Below are 20,010 nucleotides of genomic sequence, written 5' to 3'. Positions count from 1 at the left end.
CATGTAGAAAAAAAGAAAAAATATAACGGGGAGGCTGGCTGAAGACAGAATTTAGCCTTGATAAGACTTGTTTCAGCTCTTTGTTACTCAGCCTGACTAAAGTTTGTGTTTAGCTTTTGTGTATCAGTGTGAGGTTCACTGTCATCAGCAGTTAGGACAGAACTGTATGTTTCCACATTGAGCAAAATATCAGGACAGACAGTACAGATAACTTCGTTCTTGGATTGAAATAACTTGGAGAGGCAACATTTCATCTTTTTGGCAAGGACTTGCTGACCACTCACTCCTGCAATGTAATAGAACAAACTGCCATCTAAACCAGACACAGCAAAGTCTCCCACTCCCACACGGAAAAGAACAGTGAATGTGAGTCTGTCTACGCAAACTTTTGTAATGAACTCCAGCTCAGTGCACGCGCTCTGTTGGCTCAGACTTTCCCATGTGCTGATTGGTCCAGGATAGATATAACAGCCATTGTGTGACACAGGTTGTAGTGACAGTTTTTCCCCTTTAACTCCTTTCTCCTGTTTCTTGTTGCTTTACCACGTGGATTCTGTAAAATAAATCCAAAGAGTGGTCTGGTTCACCGATGCTTTAAATTTATCGCAAAAAAATCAAATCAAAAACAAAGTACAGTTTCTCAGAGTTTTAACTGTGATTAAGCAAATCCCATTCATGGTGTCACCTGCCTTCTTGCCATCATCATCATGTTACCAACTTCAAGGTTAGTGCTGTGAATAAAATATTGATAAATAGTTAGCTAGACCTATACAATTTATTGTTTGTTGTTAAGACTTTTATGCTACTGATTTCTGAAGCACTTTCATATTTATCTGACTGCTGATAGTAATTGATGAAAAAGTAGCCATGTGCAGTAATATAGAAAATTGAGGATGCAATGCATCATGATGCATCGCGATGCATCGTGAAATCGAATTGAATCGAATCATTGACAGGATAATCGTAATCGAATTGAATTGTGAGATCAGTGAAGATGCACAGCCCTAAAAACATGAGACTGATATTGTTTGTGTCTTTATTTGAACAGAGACAATACATTAAAAACATTAGTCCTATGTAAAGCAAGTTATGTATGAATGTTGTTAACATGATCCATTAACATTAACGCTACCAAGCATTAATTGTCTTTAATAATAAATAATAATTAATAATTCATTATACTTATATAGCACTTTTCAGGATACTCAAAGACGCTTGACAAAAAAAAGAGAAGGATAGTAACAAATGTTATTAAATGTAAAATGTTTAAATGTAAATGCAAAAACTGATATTAGTGACCTCAGAGCAAATCATTTTCAGATATTTATTGTAAAGTTTAGGGCAGCTGTGACTGATATCTTATCCATTTTCCAGTTTTAAGGTGGAACTATTGTTTCTGAATTGTAATAGAGTCATTCAATTATTCAGTTATTGAAGGCATTGGATGAACTGATCAGTTGTTGACAGCAGTTGACAGATTTCACCAGCTTGTCGATTTCCCTGGGTGCTCAGCTCCGTGGGAAATTAATGGCCTTTTGGTGAGCCAATTTTGGCCCCCATTCACAGTCAGCACTTAACTCAGGTTGGAGTTCACATTTGCCCTCATCACCAGTCTGCTCTGGTGAAGTCACCCCCACTGTTTCTGAAATTAGGACCAAATTATGTTTCAGATTCATTTCACTTTCTCACTTTCTCACTGTCCTTCTCTTCCCTGTTTGAATGGCTGTACATTTCCATTCCTAGTTTCAAGCAGGCTGCAAATTTATCACGCTTGAACTAAAACATAAGTGACATTTTTAAACAAGCATGAATAACCCATAAACAAAGTGAATGTTTTGCTAGTCCAAAATGTTAAATCCAGATATAAATCACCTTACACTGTAAAAATGAACTGTGAAATTTATGAAAATGGCTGTGGGTGAGAAGTGATCACATCGCTCACAGTCTGAATACAGGGGCAGAATGACAGTCTCCCCGGACAGTAGTCCCGTCATGTTTGGTTCAACGCACATAGCAGATTAGTGTGCGAGCCAATCAATAAAGAGGTCAACCCTTGACACTTGTACTGTATTGACCACTATACTGCGAGGTTAACCAGCCATTCAATCGTAGGATTATCCCATTCCCTCACTAGTGGATGATGGATTGAACGCTTAGAGTCGGGCTGTCCCCATGCAGAGCCGCGTCTCCCATGATGCCCTCAGCCTAATTTAAAATGTGTTGCACTGAATCTTTTCACAGTTGTAGAAGAGGCACTCTGAGAGGTGAAGATGTTCGTTGAAAGCTCAGTCTCTTTTTCTCTGTCTCCTCTTCAGTCTCTTCCTAAGTCTGTCTCACTGCATTCACACAAGCGCACACACACACCCGAGTGTTTATATGACATTATCAGATTAGCTGCCAATTCATTAGCTGATTAGAGTAACAATGCTCTGGGACATTTGCTGAGGCTGGTAGCAACGCTGGAATCAAACTGTGCTGATGTATGGTGATCATATTACTAACAAACATGCACACACTTACAGTACACTAGCTGTGTTTTTACTGTGACTGAAAACTTTTCAAAGTCAAAGTTTTGAAAGTCCCTTAATAATAACTACTCAGGACAGGGACGCTTTAGCAATAAAATGCCTCTGAAGTAGAGGGGGGCAATAAGATAGGACTGTATGAACTGGAGAGAACATTTTGTTCCTGTGCCAGTCTCCAGTCTGGACATCCTCCACTCAGGCTCACTGACTGTCACATCCACTGGTTAACGCATTTCTTCTGAAACAAAACTGCCAAAATAGTTTTCTTTTCTGATACAATGTCAGCCGTCATAATCTTTTTTTAAGTCTTGTCAGCAGCCAGTTGACCTGAGAGAGTGTGTGCTACTGCAGTCTGCTGGAATTTAACAGGAATGTGACTGGATTGTATTTGCATTTGCTGTACATAAAGCTCCAAAACTAATTCCACTAATTCTATATATTATGTCAAGGTATCAAGGTATTATAATAATGTCTTGTTATAGTACACGCAGAGCACCAGTATCCAATACCTTTCAGGTATTGACCAAAATAAAACAGTACCAAGCAGTATTGAAACTTTTGAACCCAGATCTAAAAATAACAGACTGTTTGTATAGTTTTCCTCACAGTCAGTCACCACAAGTGTATTTCAATTTCAGCTAACAGCTTCCAGCTTGAATTAAGTACTCTGTTGGTATCAATATTATTTTAAGGGTATTGGTATTGAGACTGGTATCATAATTTTTTTAAGTGATACCCGCCCCTTTGTCTATGAAACATTGAAGCAAGAATTGAAGGACAGAATAGAATAGAGTAGAATAAAATAGAGTGGAAAAATACTTTAGTGTCTAATTTGTCCTCGCCTACATGTGCCGAAAAACTGCTATTACAAAAAGTGGAACACACACACACACACACACACACACACACACACACACACACACACACACACACACACACACACACTGGTGTTTCCATCATTTCAGAGGACATTACATTCACTTACATTCCATTTATCCGAACCATAACCTAAACCTAATCATACCCTAAAACATCACCTTTAAAATTTAATCATTTACATTATGGGGACCCTACAATCTGAGTGTGTACACAGATTTATGTTCCCACAACAACAAATACACACACACACTGAGTAATTACTCCTCTGATTCACGCCTCACCTTTAAGTAGAAGTTTCTGAGTGCAGTAACTCCTGAGAACTGCAGCTGTTTTCCTCTGGTGTATCTGTGAGTCATTACCAGTTGTAACGTCCCAGCTAACAAGCTTATCATGTAGCTGCAAACCTCTAAATGTGGGACTGTGGGATTCACCTGAGGGGGTTTGAGTAAGACGTGTATAAATATAGAGAGAGAGACGAAGAGAGGAGCAGAATATGTGATTTTTCACTTTAGGGTGCCTGCCTCTTCAGCGTGGCTGTGTGGGTGTGTGTCGCTGGATGAGATGGTTTAAAGAGCAGATATGCTGATGATTTCACATTTCTGTTAAGACATTGCTGATGGCACTCACAGTTCATGTCAATTAGTGAATACATATATAGTCTTGTATAGGGCTGTAACTAATGATTATTTTTTATTTTCAACTATTTTTTAAAGGCCTAGTGTGTAAGATTTAATAGCATCTGGCAGTGAGCTTGCAGATTGCTAACACCTCGTCTCATTCTCATGTTCCAAGTGGGTAGGAGAACTTATGGTGGCCATAAAACGATTAATAACGACGGCCATAAGGTCATATCTAGAGCCAGTGTTTGCTTTGTGTGTTCTGGGCTGCTGTAGAAACATGGTGGCACAACATAGAGGCCTTTGTGAGAGAGGACCTGCTCCCTCTGTATATATGAAGGGTTCATTTTAAAGTAACCAAAACAATTCTTATTTTTAGATAATTATAAAGTAATGGCAACATACTTAAAAATAATATATACAATTTCTGTTATATTAAGCCAATAAATGCTCATAAATCTTACTCATTGACATTTAAAGTAATCACTTAATTGCTCATAAAAAAGTCAGAAATTAATGTCACAATTATGTGGTGACAGGTTTAAATTGCTTGTTTTGTCAAAGCAACATCTAGAATGCAAAATAGTTAGTTTGCAGTGATATCAATCAAAGAAAGGGAGCAAATTATCATATTATCATATTTGAGGAATTGAAATGCGTTGCTTTACTATCTCTATTATGTGCACACTCTAAATGTTATTATTTATAATTTTGTGATACCTTTAATCATGCATTTCTACTTAATACTGTTTATCCTCCTCAGTTTTAAAAGTGTATTTAGTAGGGATGTCCCGATACAACTTTTTCACTTCCAATACGATACCAATATTGCAGCCTTGAGTATTGGCCGATATCGATCCGATACGATATCAGCACAAATCATACATACTTTTATTACTTATTTTGTAGTGTGGAATGTTAGAAAAGGCTTGATCAAGTGATGTTACTCAAACAGAGAACAATAGTCAGCAACAAGATCACCTATGGATAGAAGTGCTGGAGCGGAAAATAGACTGCTTATCGGAGCGCTTATATTGGAGAGTTTAGATGCAGTCCGATAAAATCCGATACTCGTTTTTTTGGCTGATATCGGACCGATATCTGACATCAATATCGGATTGGGACACCCTTACTGATGTGTCCTTTATCATTTTTAAAAAGTTATGATATTAGCTTGTTGTTCCTAATGTATGTGTTCCACTGTGAGTGATGTTCATTATTGTGCATATACATTACTTGATAACTTCAAGAATAGATTAATCACTCAACAAACTCTCCTCCTTTATTTTCCTCCTGTTTTGGAAATACAACAAATAAAAAATGTGTTATTTAACAGTTTCTCACTAAAAGACCTTAAAAAAATAGTTCAGGTTTTTTGAATTGAGGCATGAGGTCCTCTTCCATAGTCAGTGTATGACCTACAGTAGTAGTGGGGTGAGCAGCAAAATGGGTTTTAGCACAATATTTATCTAAAGGTAGCATCAGTAGGATTTGTCTGTTTTACCATATATGCCAAATATTGCTCTCTCCAAAGCAATCAGACTCCTTTGGCAAAAACAGTCATTTTGCCTCACAGAACACGAGAGCTGGCTGTTTACCACTGCCTCTGTCTGTTAGCTTGTGTTATTGTGTGACATCTGTGGGGTTACTTCAGATTCAACAAGGTCCCGCTTATATAATGGTGGTTTCCCATTGGAAAAGGCTGTCTGATGGCAAGAGATAAAAGCAGTCTAAAGTTAAACTGATATTGATTTTAGGTGGCTAAAATAAGTTTTGCTGCTGACCCTGTCCACAACAGGACATTACTGAGCTTCCTACATTGCTACTGCTGTTGGTTCTCCAAACTGTGTGCGTGACAGCATCTACTGTAGGACCTCAAGTACCTCATACAACTCCAAACTAGCCCTTTAATGAAACACTGGCTACTCTACTACGAAACATGTCACATGCTCAAGTTATGCTCTAACTGAAAAACCACCGAATGTTGATTTTTTCCAAACTCTGAGGCAGTATTCTCCCTGGTGTCTCACTCTGATTTAATGAATAATATACAAAGATACCCGGGTAGTCGTGAGTTTGTTTTCTACTTTGGTTTCATCAGGCCTTCTTCAGTGTAAATATGCTTTGTACCCATTTGTATTCTTGTCTCATTAGTTGGTTTCAGTCTGAGCTAGTTTCACTCTGCTGAATCTTCCTCCCTTCATCTCTCCTTTTTCACTCTTTTCCTTTTCTTCTTCCCCTCCTCTTTCGTTTGTGTAATCACTGGGGAATTGGAGTCAGTTTGCCTCTAAATGCAGACTAACAAAGGAGCAATCACTCCCCCATGATCCCACAGTGTCTTATTTCTGTTTCTTTGTTTCTGGCTGCATCTTCGTCTGTCTCCATGTCTATCTGTGTGCGTGTCTCTCTCTGGCCTTCCCTTCTCTCTCTGCCTATATCACTGGGCTGATCTCTCTTTCTTCCCTCTTCTTCCTTCCTGATTCTTTTTATATCTCACAGAGATGGTCCTCAGAGGCATACGGCGGAGTCGTCTGATCTGAATAAATGTTTGCGATTAGAGCCGGGGCTGTCTTGTGGTTTGGGCTGCCAATGTGGGAGTCGGTGCTCAAGTCACTCCGTTGTGCCGCGACGTTTAAATGAGTCTTTGTCAAAGCCTCCCTCCCTCCTCTGTTTGTCACTCTCAGTTTGTGGCATCTATTTTTAATGGCCTGGGAGACACGCGGAAAGCCCCAGCCTCTATCTCCGTCTGAACAAACAAGATAGTTGAGGATGGTTACTGTTTTCCTGTTACACTAGCTTTTATTTGGATGCAGATTTGATGTGACAGCGTTTGGGATAATATGCGGTTTGTATAATAAATGCTGTCAGATAGAAAATCCAGTTTCTCTGATTAATAGAGCTATTGGAACAAAATCAAGTGAAAGCTACATGAAAGTGAACAAATCCCTTTTTTTTTTAACCCCCTGAAAAGTTGAAACAAGATCCATGAACAATTAATGCACAACAAAGCAACAACCTTGTAAAAGCTACTTCTGCAACAAAGCCAACTGATATCTGTCCAGAATGAGATGTTCTCTCCACCAATCATATATTTTTATGCTAGATCCTTTGAAGACTCAATACTTCATAAAAAAAAGAGTGCAAACTTTCTCTCATCTTCAAAGATGGTCCGCAGGGGCTTCACTTTCCTCCAAAGATGCATCCAGGCTGCGATGTGCTGGCGTTGACCTCTCTAAGGCACTGGTCCGGTCATTCCACGCTGCACAGCTAAGTGGCTGCTGAAAATATGGCCAGACATTGACCCTCCTTACTTTGATTTTGACGTTTTCACCACCCACAGTGCTTTCTTCGAGGCCAGCCTCACGCACCACTCTCCCTCCCGCTGATACCACACAGCACCCTGCGGTGCCAGACTTTGAAGTGGGTGCTAGCCAGTTAGTGCAGGGCATTATCAAGTGGAACAAACTCTTTGATCTGTTTTTGCTTTTTGTTTTGCAAAACCAAAAGTCATCTGCGCAGAGTCATTTGCCACCTCACTCTGACTTATACAGCAGTTTACAGTTAAAACACATTAGCAGTACATACTTGGATCCTTGTTAGCACTGGAGCCTAAATGACTGAAAATCTGAAATGCTCAACAGAACAAACACCATCATGTGCTCATTTTCAATTTGACTATAGTCATCAATGTGCAGTCAGGCTACATAATTGAATATAATTGATAATTAAAGATTTTTTTCTCACTCAGAATTGAGCTTTAGGTTGCCTTCACACCTAACCTGTTTTGTTCACTTAAAACAGACCACTGTGTGTTTGCTCAGTTAGTACAGTTCATTTGGGTTAGTGTCAATCAAACCCTTGTTCGGACCAAATAACCACACTGAGTCCACTTGAAAAGGTGGAACTTGGTTTATTTCCAAGTGGACTCTGTAGCAATTTGTTTGAGGTGTGAAAGTAACCCTGAACCATACTGAAGAGAGGGTTGCACTCAGATGTAATAATGTCATCCAACACGCTTGCAAAGTAACCAACCACAGGTTTTTTATGATAGCAGATATTTGACTTTAGTATTTTTAAAAACCAAACTAATAAATCCATCTGCTGAATGTGAAATCTGTTCAGGGAGTGGTCTTATAATATAAGCCATGTATGGACTACATATATTTATGCAAATAATTTAATATCCATCGTATAACTTTTGCACATCAGCATGGATATCTTCCCTAATCAATAGGTTAAAAGCTGTTAAAACTGCTGTCCTTGTATCCTACTCTGTGTACTTTGTCAGTTCATTAAAGTCCATTAAAAAGTGTGACAGAGATCCGACAGTAATAAGCTCCAAATCAAGACTGTACAAAAGGTCTGTGACTGGGCATCTGTATCTGTAACTATTATCTGATGTTTTATAGATCAAACGATGAATCTGTTACAGTAATAGATGAATGGTCAGATTAATAAATCATTTCATTTCATTGCTCATTTCATCTCACAACTGTTTGGGAAACAATAAAAAATCAATGCTACCTTTACCATCACTGGTTTTCCAAACTTTGCTCTTCACTGTATTATCAGAATAAAGAATCATATATTGATCTCTGGGCCATTTTGGGTCACGTTTCAGCAGCTCCCATTCTAGAATAGAAACATATATAAGCATAGAGAACTTATGAGAAAAATAGAAGAAAAATAACAAGTATGAAAAAATGTGTGCATTATAGTGTAACATATAATAAAAATATACAAAAATAAGAAATCTGTTTAAATCTGTGCATCTTACTACAATATTACTAGCAGTGTAAACGAAAATGCCAAGTATTAGAATCTATGCATGCAAAAATAACAAAATATGACTTGAAATCTACAGTATAAATGCAGTATCAATGACAGAGTATTACAGAGTTTAGCACAGTCTGACTCCGTCCAGTGCACAGCCTCCCATCTCCACACTCTCCATCGTCCACACTTCTCCCATGTGTGTGTGTTCCTTGGTGAATATGAATTGTCTGAATCACATTAACCCTGGAGACTGGCCTTATACAAGAATTTATATCCTTAAACTTTTCCTCTCTGGGACCCAAACTGCAAGCTGAACTTCAGGCCTCCAGATTCTTGGCTCATTAAAGCACACTAGTACTTTTTCACGAGTGGCGACCCACCAGAAAATCACCTATGACACCCAGGCCTGTGTGTGTGTGTGTGTGTGTGAGTGGGTGTGCAGCACACAGACACATGCACACACACACACACACTCACATACTGACTGGCTGGAACCGATACCATGGAGGAGTCGCTTGTTTGGAGAATCAGTTTCACCTCACGTAAATGTACTGTGTCCTGCAGCTTCACCCTGAACGTGACAAATACCCTGTGTGTGTGTGTGTGTGTGTGTGTGTGTGTGTGTGTGTGTGTGTGTGTGTGTGTGTGTGTGTGTGTGTGTGTGTGTGTGTGTGAATGAGAGTGAGGAGTTTATGGGGAAGTGAGACTATTCAAGAACTGGAAAGTTATCTGTCATTCATAGCAGCAGCTTCTGTTAAGGTTAGAGAAACTTCTGCCCAAAAAGTTGCCTGTTTGAAAATGTAAAGGAAAAAGTTAATCTAACCTAAAATGTTGAGAGAAGTAGATGACCGGTCGGCTGGTTGGTATACTCAACCCTAGATGAACAATGCCTCCGACGCTTTTGGAAAACAGGGAAAAAATCTGAATGGTAATCCAGGCACTCCAAAAAATAAATCTTAACAACGAGGCAGAAACATGCCAACATGTTTGGACCACTTTAGGCGTTCATCAGGGCACAACCACGACTATAAAGTAACAACAGCCACTTTCTTTCCAAACCCTGCTCTTGACTGCATATAAAGGTATAAATAAGTACAATAGAAATAGCAAAAATAAAAAGTATATACTTTTGTAAGATAAACTGCTATTTCTAGCTGTTCCTACTCATCAAGGAGTGAACAATAGATAAAATATAAAATATGAGCTATGTGCTGCCCGCTCCTGGCATGCTATCTCTCTTCCAATTTTTTCTCCCACCCCTAATTACTACTCATAATTACTGAGAAAGATATAACGAAAGTGTTGAATAATTATAGGTAGTTAAAGGCGTATAATTTTACGTAATAATCCAGCCGCCTATGTGGACGATGGAAGATGCATTTTTTAGTTTAAGCTAAAACAAAAAAGGGGGAAAAAAAAAAAAAAGAAAAACAGACCAGTCTTGCAGTTTTCTGTCATCACCATTGGCAGCTAGGAAGGTGCAGTCATGTGTGCCCAGGTGTTTTCTGTTACTTATTACATGATTTGCCATGAATCCAGTCATTACCTTATTTGTAAGTTATTTGGTCAGTTAGTTTTGACCAGGAAGAAGGAAACTCAGATATAAGAAGGTGGCTTTTAAAACAGAGAGCTGCAATATTAACGCCAAACTTAAGATAGAGAATAACAGTATAAAAGTGAAGGTTTGTATGAGAGTTAACATGGGTGTGTGAGAATGTGTGTGTATAAGTGTGTGAGAGATTCTCAACAGCTCCTTTAGCTGAGTTAATTTCCCCTGACAGGAGGTCTCTACTCGTACTCTCATATAGAAAGAGATGAGTGCCCTCCAATCCAAAGCCAGTGACACATGACTGACTGACTGACTGGCTGACTGACTGACTGACTGACTGACTGACTGACTGACTGACAGGCGAATAGAAGAAATGAACTCTGTAAGCTCTGTCTCTCTCTGTCCCAGGAGCAGCACTGAACTATAGACATGCATGACGTATAATGCGGATTGAAGTTTTCTGTGGTTGTGTTTAGGTGATGTGGCTCATATCTATAGGCAGCGCTTGTATTTTAAAGGGACAGTTCACTCCAAAATCAAGAGTACATATTTTTCCCATGGCCTGTAGTGCTTTTAATTCATCCTGATTGTTTTGTTGTGAGTTGCAGAGTTCTCGGTAGAGATGTCTGTCTTCTCTTCAGTATAATGGTACCAGATGGCACTTGGTTTGTGGTACTCAAAGCACCTTTCTTTCTTCAGTACCTCCTGGAACTGCTTTAGAATCTACTAGAAAGAAAGTAGTTCCTGTTTGAAACTGCTTACAACAGTGTCTGTGGATTATCTTGAGTAAGTGGGACATGATTTTGGAAAGAGACACTGGTTTTAATTTTTCCACATGTAGTTTTTGGAGCTTTGAGCATCACAAGCTCAGTGCTATCTAGTGCTTTTATATTCAACAGAACACAGGCATCACTCTGCAATTCACATCAAAACTATGCAGATGGATAAATAGCACTGCAGGCACTGCATTTTTTTTTTATTTTTGTGTCAACTGTCCCTGATCTCATCTCATAAGTCCCTTTACTTGGTGAGATGACTAATGAAGCATCAAATAAGTTTTGTAAACAAGCTTGATATGTTTAGATGCAAGTCTAGATATTAAATATAGGATAAAAGCTGCCCTAATTTCTTTCTTTCATAAATAATGTAAATAATGCTTTTGTCTCAGGTTTAGACATGTAACTGATAATGGTTGCAGTTACAACTAGTGTGCCAGTCCCTTGTATCGTGCATGGTGGTTCACTGCACACCTAAATGGATTAGAGCCATCAATAGTATCAGGTACACCTGTGATTTTCCTATTTCAGGTTAAAACATTTGCTGTGAGAAAGTGTCCTTTAACAGAAGGCATGCTAAAGCACATGTACTCTCACTTTTGTGGCAATTAAAGTCAGGTTTAAGGACGCTAGTATCCTTTGAGGTGGGGGGACAAATTAAGTTTCCTTGAAGAATAAAAGTAATATTTATTCATATATGAATGCAGGTCACATTTCAAGGAAGCTTTTTACTATGTTTCCAACAGCCGTGGCCAGAGGCATATTATTATCAGATTTGGCACAAATATCTATTTGGACTCAGGGATGAACTGATTAAAGTTTTGTGGTCAAAGGTCAAACTGTGACATTGTGACCTTATATCCATCCTATTCTCATGGATGTCATTTCTCAGGTCCACTTGGACTCAAGAATGAACTGATTAGAATTTAGAGGTCAAAAGTACTTTGGCCTCAAAAAACACCTTTTTGTCCAAGAATTCATATGTTAATTATAACAAATTTTTACACAAATGTCTAATAGGATGAAATGATAAGGTGATGACATTTTATATCTGAAAGGTCAAAGGGCAACTTCACTGTGACATCTGTCTATCAGTCCTCTGTACTCCTCTGTAAAAATACTCTCCGAGTGAAGACAGCATGTTTATAACTTGAAATGATTCATTGGAATTACAGTGATAACTTTCATTTCACCAAAACATGAACTTAATACCATTCCTTCAAAGTCTTTCCTACATGCATCATATGAGTCTGGACAGACATGGATGTCACCTGCAACTTGATGGAGGTATACAACCATGAGGTGGTAATTCTAGTTTAATTTAAGAATCATGGCATCAGATTTTGGAGTATTGATAACTGATCAAACCTTGCAAAACATGACTCTTATATGCACTTTTGCATCTAATGCAGGACAAGCTGGTGGCTGACTCATGAATGTGCTGTGATGCTTTGCCCGTCACAGTCAGCTATATGCTATAAATATGTGTTCTGCATCACATCATTTACAACAAGCCTGGGGGGATTCAGTCCGTTTAAAAAAGTATGTTAACACACATATTTTTTGACTTACCAAAGTATCATCGGTGCATCTGGTGCGGTTGTTTATAGTCTGTTTTTCTTTTCCTGGCTGTAAAACATGTTTCTCATGATAACATCAGCATGAATTCTCAGTGTTAGAAAGGCAAGAGAAACTAGATTAAGTCATCATGATAATCTTGACCTTTGTTTTTAGAGAGTGAATTGTGGGAAGTAATGGTTACTGTTGGTGAGTCTTATTGTCTGGATTCTAGTTCAAGTCTTCAGCAGTTCTCCAATAGTAGTTAACAAATCAAATGAAACTTTTATGAGGGGGAAAATTAACCTAAAATCAACCTTCGTTTCTGTTTAACTATATTTTTCTATTGTTCTGTTTTCTCCAAGTATAAATACCAAAAACAAACTCTGTGAAGCTGTTTTCGGTGTCACCACCTGAGTCCAGGCCTCCATCCATCAATGTCAGCTGACGCTGTTTACACCTTAAATAAGGTCAAGACTGCAGTGACTGAACAATCAGGTTTCTCTGACAAGAACTTTAAAGTTTGGTTGCTGCCAGACCAAAGCTGTGCTCAGAATTGTTTTTGATGGAAATTAAACTTAAAAACAACCTGGAGTAAAACTGTTGTCTATCGCTTGGCAATATTTCTTTAAGCTGTTAATGTATTTACTCAAAAGGTGCAATTAAATATTTTCATATGTGTATAAACTCTGCTTTTTTAACATTTGATAGATTGGACTGTGAACCAAGAACCACTCATTTACCCCAGATTTCAGATTTGCAAAATTGCACATCTGTTGTTACACACACTCTTTATTCACCACCACACTGTTAAATTATTAGTCAACGTCAGTTCGTTTTAACCAAAGAGAATAACCAAAAGTGAACTCGGAAAGGTTGGCTGTTCTATAAGAATATTCTTTCTTTCTTTTTTTTTCATTTAGACTATCAAGAAGGATTCTGTGGGACGTTTAGCATTCTACCTTCACCTTGTAAACAAGACAAGTAAAAGCCTGCATTATATTATAAACACTCTCTGAGCCAATGCATGCTAACTACTCTAACGATTGGTGCCAACACCAGATATCAAGCAAAAGCCAGAGACTATATCAGATTAAGTTACTGTTTGCCTCTGTCTTACCAGACAGCTGCCTGTCTATTACTCATCCATGGTCTTCACACATGTCCATGTAGGTTCAGGAGTACATTCAAGCCTTCAGACTCCCTGAATTCAGCCACCTGTATCTGTCGCAGGTGTCTTCGTTGAGCAGACAGGACAATCTGACGTAGTGCAATGATTTTATCCCGGAGAAAAAAACAAGGAGCGTTCACACTGCAGCCACTTCTGGAGACTGAAATGTTGTCTGAAGAGCACTTTGCTTGAAGAATCTCAGTCACTGAAAGGTCTTTGGCTGATGATTTGAATCTTTGACTTTTAAAGGGCAGCCTTACTGTATTCACAAACCAAATAGCCATTCCCACAGATCTTACTGCTCACCTGTACTTTTGATTAGAGGAAATACTAATACAAATAATTCCAGTAATGAGTTTAGGCAGAAGCAAATCTCCTTCTGTGGGCTATCAGATAAATTTTATTTCTTGCGAACCCTGCAACTCCTCCACACCACAGTGATCGATCACAAACTTTTATACAATAACGTGTCATATACCAACATCCTGGCCTATTTTGCGCAGCATACATTGCATCATCCACCATCGCCTACATCATCCTCTGTATTCTGCTGCAGAGCTTCTCAATTTAGAGTAACAGTATGAAAAATGCTGGAATCGGGCAACGGCTTAATGTTTCGACATGCTGCTGGTGGAGTGTTATTTATTTAGCTCCGAGCAGAATGGAGGGATGCTGAGCAGCTCAACTTTCTTTTTGGTAAATAAGAGCAGCTGCTGCTGTGCTGAGCATGTGTGCGTTTGTGGGTGTGTGGTGCAGCTCCAGGTATCCGGTCTAAACTAAAGGATGATGGTCTTTTGGTGTGACATCTGAACGCGCTGTACACCTGCTCTCTGTCTATCACAAACACACTCACACACACAGACACAAGCAGGAATACTGATCTCTCAAAATACTGTCAGCCTCACATTAAGCTTTTTTGTGATGCTGTGTGTTTTTGTGTGTGTGTGCGTGTGTGGATGGTCCTCCACGCAAATGTGTGAATTTCAGTGTAAATAAGTGCAGAGTTTTGGGTATGCACAACGTAGCGTGTGTTCTGTGTGTGTGCATGAGCGAATACAGCCTGTCAGTCTGCTTTACTGAGTACAAACTGGCATCATTAGCAAGCCTGTGACTGGCTGCCACGGCACACTGGTTACGACACTGACAGCGAGGAAATGTGGAGCTTAAAAACTCTTGTATTATTTCCAGCATATTTGTACATTTGACAAGTTTGTATCTGCACAAACTTGGATACAGTCCAACTGGCAGAAATGATAGTGAGACACCGAGAGATGAAAGTAGCATCTGGCAACACACACACACACACACACACACACACACACACACACACAAATCTGTCAGTGATAAGACAGCATTATGCGGCAACATTGCAATAATTTTCCTTCAACAATCAAATACAAACACCAGCAAGAAATATAAACACAGGTATCAAGAAACTGCTCCAGAGTTTTTGGTGCATCCCAGAACACACATTAAAAACCCATATCCAACAACTAAACTATATACTCTCTTACCTTTTCAACTTTAAACTACTTTTATGTAACTACTCTGGAACGATCCCATTTTAAAAATACTGCAGCTTGTTTAGTGCTTATTATCCTATAAAGGATGATAGCTTTCTTTCTGATGGAGAGAAATGGGTAACATAGCCATGTTTGTCAAGTTGTCTCAAAGAAATAGTTTGAATAGAAAATGTAAATGGTTTCAATCAGTGCTTTAATATTGACTAAAACACAGCCACTGAATTACTTTAAGTGATCTCACATGAATAAAAGGATTATGTTTGTATTCTATGAGAGGATTATGTGGCACTAGAACAAACTGAACATGGTGTTTTCACTTGATTGCCATCTGAGAAAGGCTACATTACAGTTGGGGTTAGGGAAGGACAACAGGTTATTTGAGGCTAGTTTTCGGGCATGGTTTGTTAAGATGAAAGCAAAAGCATTACTCACACCAGGAAACTTGCATCACTGGGAACTTACTGTGGATTTGTAGTCAGAGCTGAATTTTATTGTGTGTGCTTATCCATCCCTGCACTATGCCACTACTGTTTGCTTCCATCTCACAGTCCTTTGAGGGATTCCTGGTAAAACTTGCAGTGAAGACATACTGAGGACGTACTGAAAATGTTTGAGAGCAGGACACACAGATGTTGCCTGATTTGTTATGAAACTGCTGTGTTTCTATAGTAGCAGACAAACCAAACACTGGCTTTCCTGTTTTTTCTAACTTTTGTGACCACAGTAGTTTTTTCAACATGCTTGGAAGGGGAGAGTGAGTTGAGGTGTTTGCAATCTTGAAAAGTTCACCACACTGGCATTTTGGGAAATATGTATATTCACCTCCTTGACAAGAGTTAGATGACAGGATCAAGACCAGTTTTATATTTGTACATTAAATATGCAGCTACAGTCTCCAGCCAGTTAGCTTAGCTAAGCATATAGGGAAATAGGGGAAAACAGCTAGCCTGGGTCTCTCCAGAACCTCTCTACAAAATTTACCCAGAGTTACCTCCAAAGCTCACTAAGTAATATATCACATCTCGTTATTTTTGTAGCGATGTTCCCATACCATTTTATATTTTATTTATTTATTTTTGTCCCAATACCATTTCCGATATCTGAACTTTGCCGATCAGCTGGTACTAAATACCAGTCATATATGTATTATATTATTTATATTATATTTTAAAAGCAAAGCTGTGTTCTACCAAATCCTGTATGAATTTGATATGATTGCCGTCATTGTTGTATGGCCTGGCTCAGGTAAAATGAATTTGGTGTATGAGATGTAATTCCTTTTTTTTTCCCAGGATGGGAAAGGCATGACCCATCCTCCTCTGCCACTGATCATCTTACCCTGTTACTCTTACCCTAACTCTACCCAATCTCACTCCTCATGGCTGAACTTTGCATCAAACCCAAACTAAATGAATGGTGATGAATTGTGCCCAGTTTATGCATCTCACCACTCATCTACTCACCAATACCTGATCCAGCATTTTAGACTATATCAGAGCCATTTCCAATACTTGTATTGTTATCAGAACAATTTAAATGTTTATACTTTTGGACAGAGTCAGTTAGTATTTTCCCTTATTAAGGGAAGTAAATAATTAATTAGTTGTGAAGTTAAGCTAAGTGTAGCTCCTGTAGCTTCATATTTAACACATGAACAACAGTAAAGACATTATCAAAGTCCATTGCAATGTCTCACTGTGGACAACATCCTATGCTAATTGAGTAGACAGCAATCAACCGTAGTAGTATTAACTCACCTGAAAAGCATATTTCTCAAACTGCTAAACTATGTTCCTAAACTGTACTTCTAACAGTGTTTTCCTCTAGATCGTCTTGAGGTCACTGAGTACGAATCTGTCTTTGAAACTTGTCTTTGTTTGGCTGTAGATTTCTGCTGATACCAGCCCATGCTGTAGTTTGGGATCCTCAGTTTTTCTGTCCTCATGTCATCCCTCTCACTCTGATCTGCTCCACTGTCATCGGCTCAAAGACCTTGACAGGTCCTGTCCGTGGCTTTTTCTCCACCGGCTTTCCTTTCTAGTTTTTGTCAACTTGACTGTCCTGCTGCCAACCTTCTGTTCATTTTTTTTTATCTGTCCTCCCACTGAGCCCTGTACTTCGTTGTCTTTCACTTTATCTCTGTCTTTGCTCTTCACTTTTGTTTCCTCTTCCTCCAGCCCTTTCTACCCTCACTACCCTCTCTGCCTAAATAACCCTCCATCTTTCATCCTTTACCTTTCTTCTCTACTTTTCTCCCTTCATAGTGCTCCTCTTCTCTTCACCAGCTCAGCATGCTCTTTCGGATACAACCTTTTTCATTTAGTGCAGTATCTCACCTGCCTAACTAACTGTGTTTTTGTGCAAAAATTCCCACCTCTGTTGCTTTGCTGTCCTTTACTCAACAGCAGATCGAGTCCAGATGGCCTGTTTCAGTTCACTATTGTCCATATGGAGTACTCACATTTAACCACAATGGAGGTTTTAACTGTATGCAGCACAGAAAATAGTAAATTTACACTGCACATTTCGTCCATACTTAAGAGGAAATGAGAGCATTTGGTTCATAGGGATGTTGATATCTGTCGATCCATCTGTCCAACACTGTGTGTGAAGTCATGTGAAGTTGAAAGTGCTTTCTTCTCCAGTGCATGCTGTCTTTGTAATATCTAAAGGATATAAGCTTTGTGACTTCAATGGGCTGATGTGAAAATGCAACACAAATTGAGAGAAGTGGGATGAAAGTGGAAAATGTTACAGAGACTGAAAAATATGTTATAATACTCTTTCATGACTATCAAAACCCAGAATATGCGGTGAGCTGACGTCATATGTCATAAAGAGGATTAACGTTGCTCTCTTTCTCTCTGTGTCTGTCTCCAGGTCTTCTCTGACGTGCCCTCATTGCCTTAAGCAGAGCAACACCTTCGACCCATTTTCATGTATCTCCCTGCCCATCCCCCTGCGACAAACCAGGTGAAGTATAACAAACACGAAGAGTGGTAGAATTTAAGGTATATTCATCAAAACTGCTAACTTAAGCCCTTGTTGCTGTCAGGTATCGCTGATTATGTGACTGTGGGCTGACACACGTTTTTCTTCCCTGTAATTCTATATTTTAAAAAAAAACAAAAAAACTTTATGCTGAATGGCACATTGCTTTCTGTCTTTACAACCTGAACTACAATTCCTCCAGTTGTTACTGTCAAAAATTAACTTATTCCTCCAGTTTTTAGTCATTTTTATGCCTCTGTTTTGGTGAGATCCATGTCTGGATTATTTTTTTGAGTTGTTTGTGCATACATCCCATTCTTGTGAATGCAATATCTCAAGGACACCTTGATGGAATTCAAATTTGGCACAAACATCCACTTTGACTTGAGGGCAAACTGACTAGATTTTGGAGGTCAAAGGTCAAGGTCACAGCAACCTCACAAAACATGCTTTTGGTCCTAATCATTAATTAAAACCTTATGCACAAATGTCTAGGATAAAATGATGAGGTGAGGACCTTTTATATCCAAAAAGGTCAACGTCACTATGGCATCATAATGTCTGACTCTATCAGCCCTCTGTCCTCCTCTATAAAAATAGTCTATAAGTTTCATTTTGCCAAATAATACACTTGATACATTTCATTAAATTCCTTCAAAGTCTTCACTTCATATATTATATGAGTCTTGTCAGACGTGTGTGTAAACTGCAGCTTGACTTTTATCATTAAAAGAATAACTAAAATCATAAACTATGTTTTCACTTCGGTCTCATTATGGTCATTACAGTGATGAGTATACTGTGTATGTTGAGTACATTCTACCATATTCTTTATTTGATAAATCTGCAGGCCCCTGTGCATACGAGTACACACAAAAATGATTAGTCAAACAAAAGCTTTGCTGCTGGGAAGTTGACACTCTGGATGTATGAGGTGGTCATCTGATATCAGTGATATAGATATGATCAAGACCTCCTGATGTAGCAGCATAGTTTGCCTTAGTTGATAAACAGAAAGAGACATACATCAAACACTGACCACAGGAAATGCACTATTAAAGCACACACTTCTAAAGCACACATTTGCACAAATGAACTCTCCACAGCAACAGCGATCGGCCATGGTCATATCATAGTGATAAATGCTGGCCATCAAAAGTCCCTGAGCAAACACTTTCTGTGTTGTTTCCATTTTTAAATGTATGAAAACCTGCATGTCAGCAAAGTCCTGCTGTATGACTTTGGCATATGAAGAAAGAAAGAGAGAAGGAGAACAAGAGAGGAAGAAGAAATGCACCAATGACTTTTCTGATTATGTATTTTTTGAAATACAGAGACTTTGTGGCTGTACTTAAAGTAAAGGTCAACTTATTGTCACATATACAGTCACAGAGTACAATGCTCAGTCAGAATAAGTATTTGCATTTTAACCCCATCTTAGTATTAGGAGCAGTGGTCAGCCACTGTGCAACACCTGGAAACTCCAGATGTGCACCAGCAGCTTGGTTGGGGGATCTGACTGGAGAATTGACCGTCATACATGGGTTTTGATGGGGGTTGAGAAAAACCATGCAAGCGTGTTGAGGACGTGTAAACTCAAATCCCTGTCTGAACTGGGATTCAAACCTGAGCTGTTGCTGTGAGGC

General features: G+C 38.9%; 1 protein-coding gene across 1 annotated transcript in view; it reads left to right on the top strand.

Annotated features, from left to right (window-relative positions):
* usp43a (ubiquitin specific peptidase 43a) overlaps positions 1–20,010 on the top strand; it is a 170,584-nt gene that overhangs the window by 59,011 nt on the left and 91,563 nt on the right. Inside the window, exon 4 of the mRNA XM_084715618.1 lies at positions 18,254–18,346. Coding sequence (XP_084571744.1) covers positions 18,254–18,346 — 93 coding nt within the window. The remainder of the gene's footprint in view (positions 1–18,253; positions 18,347–20,010) is intronic.

This window comes from Lutjanus erythropterus, chromosome 3 (genome assembly GCF_056507025.1).
Source record: "Lutjanus erythropterus isolate fLutEry1 chromosome 3, fLutEry1.hap2, whole genome shotgun sequence".
Classification (NCBI taxonomy): Eukaryota; Metazoa; Chordata; class Actinopteri; order Lutjaniformes; family Lutjanidae; genus Lutjanus; species Lutjanus erythropterus.
Note: the sequence above shows the minus strand (reverse complement) of the source record. Positions and strands in the feature narration are given on the sequence as shown.